Source organism: Pelodiscus sinensis, chromosome 22, assembly GCF_052426305.1.
Source record: "Pelodiscus sinensis isolate ZL-2025 chromosome 22, ASM5242630v1, whole genome shotgun sequence".
NCBI classification, from domain to species: Eukaryota; Metazoa; Chordata; order Testudines; family Trionychidae; genus Pelodiscus; species Pelodiscus sinensis.
Genome location: NC_143073.1, coordinates 21,611,027 through 21,622,500, shown reverse-complemented (window position 1 = coordinate 21,622,500; position 11,474 = coordinate 21,611,027). Strand labels below are relative to the sequence as shown.

Here is an 11,474-nt window from a genome sequence, read left to right as displayed (position 1 = left end):
AATGGAGGATGAATCATTTGAGATCAAGAGTGGGGGTGGGGTGAAGTGGGGCATGTATCAAGTGGGGTCCATAGGGACGGGTGGCAATCGAGGACATATCATATGAGATCAATAGTGTGGGGATGGGGCATGTACCAAGTGGGTTCCACAGCAGAGGGGGGAATGGAGGGTGTATCATAATGGGAGAGGGGCAGTGGGGCATTTTCTGTGCCTAGCGGAGGAGGCTGCTCGCAGATAGGAGTTGCTGAGCAGAGGCTCATGGGAAGGATTTTTTGGGGTGTGGGGACACAGACCAGAATTTTAGCGCCTGGTACATCAGGGTCCAATGCACACACTGGCTACCAGGTCCCAGTGGACAGCATGTGACATCCCACCCCCCGCCCGGCCCGCCTGGAGACCGGCCTCTTGGGAAAGGAAAGCCCAAGACCCAGTTTGGCTGGGGTGGGGGACACAAAGGGCCAGGAGCGTAGCCCTGCATGGCTTTTACCCCCCAAAGCCCTCCCACGGGGCGGGGGGGAGAAATGGGTCCTGGTCCCCGTTTGAATCGAAGGTTTGAGGCAGACCTTTGACTGTGGGGCCAGGGATGGATTGGAGCTGGTGGCCCCTAGCAGGCAAAGGCCCCGTATCCCATTCCCAGCCCCCCTGAGCCAGCTGGCCCTGGGGCCAGAGACTAGAAACGCGGCACCATTCAAGCAGGTCTTGTGGAGCATCCAGGGCAGGAGACGTGCATTCCAGAGAATTTATTGAGTCTTCCTCGAGCCTGAACCCGACTCTGAGCTAGGGTCAGTAATTAGCCCCTCCTGGCCCCTGGCCCAGCCCCCAGGTCATCACTGCCCCGCGATGATCTTCTGGATCCAGTCGAGGTATTTGCAGATGCTGGTGTAGACACCAGGCTTGTTGGCCTGGGCACAGGGGTGATCCCCCCAGGAAACCAGGCCCTGCAGCTTCCCATCACAGACCAGGGGCCCCCCGGAGTCACCCTGGGGAGATGCCACAGAAAAGACATAGGTCAGCCACGCCACGCAGAGCCACAGAGACACTGTCAGGCCATGCCACGGAGACAGCCCTGCCACGCTGCACAGAGCCACGGAGACACCGTCAGGCCATGCACAGAGACAGCCCTGCCACACTGCACAGAGCCACGGAGACACTGTCAGGCCATGCCATGGAGACAGCCCTGCCACACTGCACAGAGCCACGGAGACACTGTCAGGCCATGCCACGGAGACAGCCCCGCAGGACCATGCAGAGCTATGGAGACAGAGCCACCCGGCACTGGGCAGACAGCCTCCCCATGCCATGCAGAGCCACACTGCGCAGAGCCATGGAGACACAGCCACCAGAGCCATAGCAGATCATGTCCCCAATCTTTGCTCCCCATCTGCCCCGCCCGCGAGAGGGACGCAGGGAAGCGCCTTCACCTGGCAGGAGTCTTTGCCCCCCTCCGGTACCCCAGCACAGAGCATGTTCTCCGTCACTTTCCCGGGGTACTCGGCCTGGCAGTCCTCCCCGGAGACTATATCGATGTCCACGCACTGCGGGGTGTCAGGGTACGTCTCTGGAAGGGAAGGGCTCTCGGTTCTTCATCAGGGTTGGCCAAGGAAGGGGGGAAGGAACGGTTGCTTTCCCCTCTAGCCCAACCTCGGCATTTGATCCTGCAGCCTCCCGCCCCCCCAGCCCTGCCCGTACCTCTCAATCCTGTCTCAAAACCCCCTGCCCTGCCCCCCAACTCTGCCAGTGCCCCATAATCCTGACCCGAAGCCTCATGTTAGCCCTGCCCCCAACTCTGCCAGTGCCTCTCAATCCTGACCCGAAGCCCCATGCTATCCCTGCCCCCCAGCCCTGCCCGTACCTCTCAATCCTGACTCAAAACCCCCTGCCCTGCCCCCCAACTCTGCCAGTGCCCCATAATCCTGACCCGAAGCCCCATGTTAGCCCTGCCCCCAACTCTGCCAGTGCCTCTCAATCCTGACCCAAAGCCCCATGCTATCCCTGCCCCCCAACTCTGCCAGTGCCCCATAATCCCGACCCGAAGCCCCATGTTAGCCCTGCCCTCAACTCTGCCAGTGCCCTTCACTCCTCACCCACAGCCCCTTGGTAGCCCAGCGTGGACCTGGGGTCTGTTACCCTCAGGGCTGGTGGTGGTGCCCCATCCCATCACGGTGCAGTGGGTCCCTGGTGTGGGGCAGGTGTCAGTCAGGCTGAGGGGCTGCACGCAGTCGGTGTAGACGGCCGGGGGTGAAATGCGGATCAGCATGATGTCGTTCTCGTAGTTCCGGCTGTCGAGGCCAGAGGCGTAGAACTTGCAGTGGGGGGTGATGTTCTGGGCAGCGGAGAACTGCTCGCACCCCGAGAACGAGCTCAGGCTGTGTTCCCCCAGGCGCAGCTGGATGTGACTGAGACAGAGACCAGAGTCCTGGGCCGTTTGTCAGGCCCAGCCTCCGCACACCCGGAGACCTCACCAGACCTGTGCTCTAGAGCCCCCCCGCTCCGCAGCCCCACCCCCGACTCCCTACCCAGCCGCCCCCCAGACACCGCAGCAGCCTCTGGCCGTACAATTCTCCAATCCCCCCCTCCAGTGAGCCACCGACACGCCCAGCTCCACAACTCCCTCGGCCCCCTTTACTGGCATAGACCCAGCCATTCCTGCAGGGCGCACACAGTGAAATGCCCTCAGTGACCCCGTCCCGGCATGAGCCAGGCAAACGGCCTCCGCTGGTGACCCCGGGCAACAGGCACCTACCCACTGACTGACCTTCCTCCGCACCCGTCGACTGAACTACCTACCCATCAACCTGCTCACCCACTGACTGATCTACCCGCTTACCTACCGACTGAACTACCTACCCAATAACCGTCCCACCCGCTGACTGACCTACCCGCTTACCTACCGACAGAACTACCTACCCAATAACCGTCCCACCTGTGACTGACCTACCCGCTTACCTACCGACTGAACTACCTACCCATCAACCGTCCCACCTGCTGACTGACCTACCCGCTTACCTACCGACTGAACTACCTACCCATCAACCGTCCCACCTGCTGACTGACCTACCCGCTTACCTACCAACTGAACTACCTACCCATCAACCGTCCCACCTGCTGACTGATCTACCCGCTTACCTACCGACTGAACTACCTACCCATCAACCACCCCACCCGCTGACTGACCTACCCGCTTACCTACCCACTGAACTACCTACCCATCAACCTGCTCACCCACTGACTGATCTACCCGCTTACCTACCGACTGAACTACCTACCCATCAACCACCCCACCCGCTGACTGACCTACCCGCTTACCTACCGACAGAACTACCTACCCATCAACCATCCCACCCGCTGACTGATCTACCCGCTTACCTACCGACTGAACTACCTACCCATCAACCGTCCCACCCGCTGACTGACCTACCCGCTTACCTACCGACTGAACTACCTACCCATCAACCGTCCCACCCGCTGACTGACCTACCCGCTTACCTACCGACAGAACTACCTACCCATCAACCGTCCCACCCGCTGACTGACCTACCCGCTTACCTACCGACTGAACTACCTACCCATCAACCGTCCCACCCGCTGACTGATCTACCCGCTTACCTACCGACTGAACTACCTACCCATCAACCGTCCCACCCGCTGACTGATCTACCCGCTTACCTACCGACTGAACTACCTACCCATCAACCGTCCCACCCGCTGACTGACCTACCCGCTTACCTACCGACTGAACTACCTACCCATCAACCGTCCCACCCGCTGACTGACCTACCCGCTTACCTACCGACTGAACTACCTACCCATCAACCGTCCCACCTGCTGACTGACCTACCCGCTTACCTACCGACTGAACTACCTACCCATCAACCGTCCCACCCGCTGACTGACCTACCCGCTTACCTACCGACAGAACTACCTACCCAATAACCGTCCCATCCACTGACTGATCTACCCGCTTACCTACCGACTGAACTACCTACCCATCAACCACCCCACCCGCTGACTGACCTACCCGCTTACCTACTGACTGAACTACCTACCCATCAACCGTCCCACCCACTGACTGATCTACCCGCTTACCTACCGACAGAACTACCTACCCAATAACCGTCCCACCCGCTGACTGATCTACCCGCTTACCTACCGACTGAACTACCTACCCATCAACCGTCCCACCCGCTGACTGATCTACCCGCTTACCTACTGACTGAACTACCTACCCAATAACCGTCCCACCCGCTGACTGATCTACCCGCTTACCTACCGACTGAACTACCTACCCATCAACCGTCCCACCCGCTGACTGATCTACCCGCTTACCTACCGACTGAACTACCTACCCATCAACCGTCCCACCCGCTGACTGACCTACCCGCTTACCTACCGACAGAACTACCTACCCATCAACCGTCCCACCCGCTGACTGACCTACCCGCTTACCTACCGACTGAACTACCTACCCATCAACCGTCCCACCCGCTGACTGATCTACCCGCTTACCTACCGACTGAACTACCTACCCATCAACCGTCCCACCCGCTGACTGATCTACCCGCTTACCTACCGACTGAACTACCTACCCATCAACCGTCCCACCCGCTGACTGACCTACCCGCTTACCTACCGACTGAACTACCTACCCATCAACCGTCCCACCCGCTGACTGACCTACCCGCTTACCTACCGACTGAACTACCTACCCATCAACCGTCCCACCTGCTGACTGACCTACCCGCTTACCTACCGACTGAACTACCTACCCATCAACCGTCCCACCCGCTGACTGACCTACCCGCTTACCTACCGACAGAACTACCTACCCAATAACCGTCCCATCCACTGACTGATCTACCCGCTTACCTACCGACTGAACTACCTACCCATCAACCACCCCACCCGCTGACTGACCTACCCGCTTACCTACTGACTGAACTACCTACCCATCAACCGTCCCACCCACTGACTGATCTACCCGCTTACCTACCGACAGAACTACCTACCCAATAACCGTCCCACCCACTGACTGATCTACCCGCTTACCTACCGACTGAACTACCTACCCATCAACCGTCCCACCTGCTGACTGATCTACCCGCTTACCTACCGACTGAACTACCTACCCAATAACCGTCCCACCCGCTGACTGACCTACCCACTTACCTACCGACTGAACTACCTACCCAATAACCGTCCCACCCGCTGACTGACCTACCCACTTACCTACCGACAGAACTACCTACCCATCAACCACCCCACCCGCTGACTGATCTACCCGCTTACCTACCGACTGAACTACCTACCCAATAACCGTCCCACCTCCTGACTGATCTACCCGCTTACCTACCGACTGAACTACCTACCCAATAACCGTCCCACCCGCTGACTGATCTACCCGCTTACCTACCGACTGAACTACCTACCCATCAACTGTCCCACCCGCTGACTGATCTACCCGCTTACCTACCGACAGAACTACCTACCCAATAACCGTCCCACCCGCTGACTGATCTACCCGCTTACCTACCGACTGAACTACCTACCCAATAACCGTCCCACCCGCTGACTGATCTACCCGCTTACCTACTGACTGAACTACCTACCCATCAACTGTCCCACCCGCTGACTGATCTACCCGCTTACCTACCGACTGAACTACCTACCCATCAACCACCCCACCCGCTGACTGACCTACCCACTTACCTACCGACAGAACTACCTACCCAATAACCGTCCCACCCGCTGACTGATCTACCCGCTTACCTACCGACTGAACTACCTACCCATCAACCACTCCACCCGCTGACTGACCTACCCACTTACCTACCGACAGAACTACCTACCCAATAACCGTCCCACCCGCTGACTGATCTACCCGCTTACCTACCGACTGAACTACCTACCCATCAACCACCCCACCCGCTGACTGACCTACCCACTTACCTACCGACAGAACTACCTACCCAATAACCGTCCCACCCGCTGACTGATCTACCCGCTTACCTACCGACTGAACTACCTACCCATCAACTCCCTCACGCGCTGACTGATCTACCCGCTTACCTATCGACTGAGCTACCTACCCATCAACCAGCCCACCCGCTGACTGACCTACCTGCTTACCTACCGACTGAACTACCTACCCATCAACCATCCCACCCGCTGACTGATCTACCCGCTTACCTACCGACTGAACTACCTACCCATCAACTCCCTCACCCGCTGACTGATCTACCCGCTTACCTACCGACTGAGCTACCTTCCCGTCAACCCCCTCACCCGCTGACTGATCTACCCGCTTACCTACCGAGCTATTTACCTATCAACCGCCCCACCTGCTGACAGACCTACCCACTTACCTACCGACTGAAATACCTACCCATCAACCGCCCCACCCGCTCACTGATCTACCCGCTTACCTACCAACTGAAATAACTACCCACCAACCACCCCACCCGCTGACTGATCTACCCGCTTACCTACCGACTGAACTACCTACCCATCAACTGCCCCACCCGCTCACTGATCTACCCGCTTACCTACCGACTGAACTACCTACCCATCAACTGCCCCACCCGCTCACTGATCTACCCGCTTACCTACCGACTGAACTACCTACCCATCAACTCCCTCACCCGCTGACTGATCTACCCGCTTACCTACCGACTGAACTACCTACCCATCAACTCCCTCACCCGCTCACTGATCTACCCGCTTACCTACCGACTGAAATACCTACCCAATTATCTAAGGGTATGTCTACACTACCCCGCTAGTTCGAACTAGCGGGGTAATGTATGCATACCGCACTTGCTAATGAAGCCCGGGATTTGAATTTCCCGGGCTTCATTAGCATAAGCGGGGAGCCGCCATTTTTAAATCCCCGCTGCTTCGAACCCCGTGTAGCGCGGCTACACGGGGCTCGAACTAGGTAGTTCGGACTAGGGTGCCTATTCCGAACTACCGGTACACCTCGTTTCACGAGGAGTACCGGTAGTTCGGAATAGGACCCTAGTCCGAACTACCTAGTTCGAGCCCCGTGTAGCCGCGCTACACGGGGTTCGAAGCAGCGGGGATTTAAAAATGGCGGCTCCCCGCTTATGCTAATGAAGCCCGGGAAATTCAAATCCCGGGCTTCATTAGCAAGTGCGGTATGCATACATTACCCCGCTAGTTCGAACTAGCGGGGTAGTGTAGACATACCCTCTCTCTCTCTCTCTAATCTACCTTTCTGCAGACCACCAAACAAACACCCATGATGATCTATTGGATGCAGGAGGGGGTGGGAGGGTGAGGTCTGGTGAGGAGGTTGGGTGCAGGAGCGGGCTGGGGATGGGTGCCCGGCTGGGCGGTTGGGTGCAGGGTGTGGGGGCTGGGCGCAGGAATGAGAGCTCTGTGGGGGCTGGGTAGCCAGTTCTCTCGCATGCCTACTGTAGCCCCACAGGGCTGTGTTGTGGTGTGGGCCCTATCCTAGCAGGGGAGGTGTGTGGAGAATCGATGGGTGCATTGGGGTGCCCCGCTGAGCCTCTGTCTGCCCGCCCAGGCGCTGCTCCCTCATCCCCTCCCCAGCCTTCACCGTGTCCCCAGCCCCCCACCTCATCTGGCAGTGGGCAGCGGTGAGCACCCAGTCCTGATTCAGCAGGATGCCGGAGCAGAAGGGCCGGTCGAAGTAGTAGAGGAGAACCAGCCACGGGTGCCCGCGCACCGGGCACTCGCTTCCACCGATGATCCGATCTCCTCGTGGGGAGGCTGCCGGGTGGGAGGGGCAGAGGTCAGCGAGGGTGGGGTTGGCAATGGAGCGATGGCCTATTGACCCAGCTGGGATCTGGCCCCATTGATTAAAACTGAGCTACGGCCCATTGGCCCAGGTGGGATTGACCCAGCGAAGGCCCATTGATCCAGCGGGTGGCAAATGAATGCAGTACAGAGATAATACGCCCCCATCTCCGCATCCCCTTGTCTGGGCAGGACTACGCAGACGCAAGGGTGGGTGCTGCACAGTGCACTGACACACACAGAGCGGGGTCAGCCCCTCCCCCCCAGCAGGGACACCCCCTGCAGAGCCCCGCATGCTCTGTACAAAGGGACATGCACACGGCACAAGCGCCCGGAGACGCCAACACGCACACGCAAACACACGGAGATACACACTTCACCACCCTTCCCACAATGACTGCCAGGTGCAGACAGAGGTACGGGCACGCAGCGCCCCACACCTGTTATCTATGTGCTGCACGCGCACACACACACACACATGAGCACATAGAGACATGGGCACAGACGCAGACACTCACACACCGACACACCCATATGCATACCCATAAAACCCCCGCGCACAATGCTCACACATGCACATGCCTGCATGCCTACCCCCCATGCAAATCCAGATATGTACAGTCACAACATTCCCCAAGTCTGCATGCGTGTACACACACACACACAGTCACAAATGAGTGCACACGCACACACATAGTCACAGATGGGTATGCACATGCACATGCACAAATACACACATGCACAAACATCCATACACACACACATGTACACACACACAGTCACAAATGAGTGCACATGCACACACATAGAGTCACAGATGGGTGTGCACACATACGCGCATGTGTACACGCACACATGCACGCACATACATACACACACATGCACACACTTGCACACACTCGCGCGCGCACACGCACATGTACACACACAAATGGGTACACACACAAACGCGCACGCACACACACACACCGAGGCCCTCACCAGCTGGGAGCAGCAGGAGCAGCAGCAGCGCGGTGCGTGGTGGCTCCATGGCGTCCGGGCGGCAGCTGCCCGAGGATGGGCTTTCCCACGCACCCCGCGCCGCGCGCCGAGGCCCAGTCAATGATTAACGGGTCAGAGGGACGCGCTCCTCGGCCCATGGCCCCCCCCCCCCCGGTGCCCTGCTTGTTTGGACTCTGCAAAGGTCACGCAGCAGGTGGCAAATTCTCATCCGCCTCCTGTGCCCCCCGCGGAGACCCCACGAGGCAAGGGCACGGCCACGGATCTGACGCTCACTTGGGCGGCACATGCCCCTCCCCACCCCCTGTGCCAGCCCGTGCCCTGCCCAGCACCCCCATGCCCCCTCCCCCAGCCAGCCCATGCCCTGCCCAGCACCCCCATCCCCCTCCCCCTGCCCCAGCCAGTCCGTGCCCTGCCCAGCACCCCCATCCCCCTCCCCCAGCCAGCCCGTGCCCTGCTCAGCACCCCCATATCCCCTCCCCCTGCCCCAGCCAGTGCCCTGCCCAGCACCCCCATACCGCCTCCCCCTGCCCCAGCCAGCCAGCGCCTTGCCCAGCACCCCCATCCCTCTCCCCTGCCCCAGCCAGTGCCCTGCCCAGCACCCCTATCCCCCTCCCCCTGCCCCAGCCAGTCCGTACCCTGCCGAGCACCCCCATACCCCCTCCCCCGCCACAGCCAGCCCGTGCCTTGCCCAGCACCCCATACCCCCTCCCCCTACCCCAGCCAGCCAGTGCCCTGCCCAGCACCCCCCTCCCCCTGCCCCAGCCAGCCCGTACCCTGCCGAGCACCCCCATACCCCTTCCCCCGCCACAGCCAGCCCGTACCCTGCCCAGCACCCCCATCCCCCTCCCCCTGCCCCAGCCAGTCCGTGCCCTGCCCAGCACCCCCATCCCCCTCCCCCAGCCAGCCCGTGCCCTGCTCAGCACCCCCATATCCCCTCCCCCTGCCCCAGCCAGTGCCCTGCCCAGCACCCCCATACCGCCTCCCCCTGCCCCAGCCAGCCAGCGCCTTGCCCAGCACCCCTATCCCTCTCCCCCTGCCCCAGCCAGTGCCCTGCCCAGCACCCCTATCCCCCTCCCCCTGCCCCAGCCAGTCCGTACCCTGCCGAGCACCCCCATACCCCCTCCCCCGCCACAGCCAGCCCGTGCCTTGCCCAGCACCCCCATACCCCCTCCCCCTACCCCAGCCAGCCAGTGCCCTGCCCAGCACCCCCCTCCCCCTGCCCCAGCCAGCCCGTACCCTGCCGAGCACCCCCATACCTCCTCCCCCGCCACAGCCAGCCCGTGCCCTGCCCAGCACCCCTCATGTCCCACCCCTCTGTGCCAGCCAGTGCCCTGCCGGAAGCTGGCTCGGAGCCGGTGCTGCTCGCTGCTGTGTCTTGGCAGGCAGAGCCCAGTCACTGCGCAGCTATTCAGGAGTGGCGGCTCCCATGGCTCCTTTGTCAACATGGCCAAGACCCCTCGCATTCCTCTGGCTTGGCAGGGAGGCCCGGCCCCAGGGAACTACAGGGGAAGCTCCCCTGGTCCCTCCGCCAGCCCCAGCTCCGGCCCCGCCACGGCTTGGCGGCAGATGGCACAGGGGGCTAGAGCAGAGGGGCTGGGAGCCAGAACACCTGGGTTCTCTCCCCAGCTCTGTGTGAGGAGTGAGGTCCAGTGGTTGGAGCTGGGGGTGCTGGGAGCCAGACTGCCCTGGGCAGTGGGGTCTAGAGCTTAGGGGGGAAGGGAGCTTTGATCCAGGACTCCTGGGTTCTGTCCCTGGCTCAGGCCTGCTGGCGAGTGCACGTTGGGAAGTCATTTCCTCAGTTTCCCCATCAATCTTGTTCCCTTGTTTCCTAAAGTGCCATTTGCACCGTCATGCCTCCCCAGGGAGCTGCAGCCCAGCCTGCCGACTCGGGCTGAGACCCAGGGACACGTGCCCCTAAGCCTGCAGAAGCCGGGCCAGGACACTACCTGGGAAGGATGGGCCAGGGCTTAGAGCGCTGATCTGGAGCTTGATTTCCAGCTGTCAAATGGGCATGGGTCATGAGTTCCACAACAGGGCTGGGTAGGCACCTCCAGGTTTGAACCTGCGGCCTCTGGATCTTAGACCACGAACCTGTGTTTGTAAGTGAAGTGTCTACCACTGCTGCGTGTCTCCCAGCGGCCACTGGGGGGAGACAAAGCGCCACCGTGCATCCCAAACCTGCCCTCTACCCTGCCACGGGTTGCCCCTCCCTAAACCGGGACTCTGGGTCCGGCAGAATCCGTGGTCCTGGGTCCCGCCCAGGGATAGAGAGGTCTGGTGGTGAAGCTGAGAGCGCAGCAGGGGGCTGGCGACATGACGGGAGCCCCGTGGTGAGACCCGGGGGATGGCGGGCGGCGCAGCTGGGGACTGGGGAGCTCTGTCCGCAGGGTGCCCCAGCTGGGCCGGCAGCAGGAGGCCTGGTGCTGGAGTCTGAGCCCGGCGGGAGGCCGGCAGTCGAAAGGGGCGGGCAGGCCAATGGCAGGGGACCTCCCCTGGACCGGTAAATCCCTGGTTCTGGACCGGTCAGGTTCCCAGGGTGTGGGTCAGGGAGGTCCAACCTTTAGGTGCCACACTAAGGTGGGGATGGGACCCAGCCCCTGCGCTAACCACTAGACGGCACTTTGCTCCCAGAGCTGGGGCTGGGACCCAGGAGTCCTGCGGTGACGCACGTGGGAATTCTGCATTTCTGTGCC

At 60.8% G+C, this 11,474-nt stretch overlaps 1 protein-coding gene across 1 annotated transcript; it reads right to left on the bottom strand.

Moving 5' to 3' along the window:
* Positions 1 to 725: 725 nt before the first annotated feature.
* Positions 726 to 8,919, bottom strand: LOC102450390 (trypsin). The gene is made up of 5 exons (XM_075907584.2): positions 8,761 to 8,919; positions 7,599 to 7,752; positions 2,128 to 2,396; positions 1,422 to 1,558; positions 726 to 980 (listed from the first exon to the last, which is right to left on the bottom strand). The coding sequence occupies exons 1-5, from the start codon at positions 8,807 to 8,809 to the stop codon at positions 828 to 830; spliced, it is 762 nt and encodes a 253-aa protein (XP_075763699.2). The 5' UTR covers positions 8,810 to 8,919; the 3' UTR covers positions 726 to 827.
* Between the last annotated feature and the right edge of the window lie 2,555 nt (positions 8,920 to 11,474).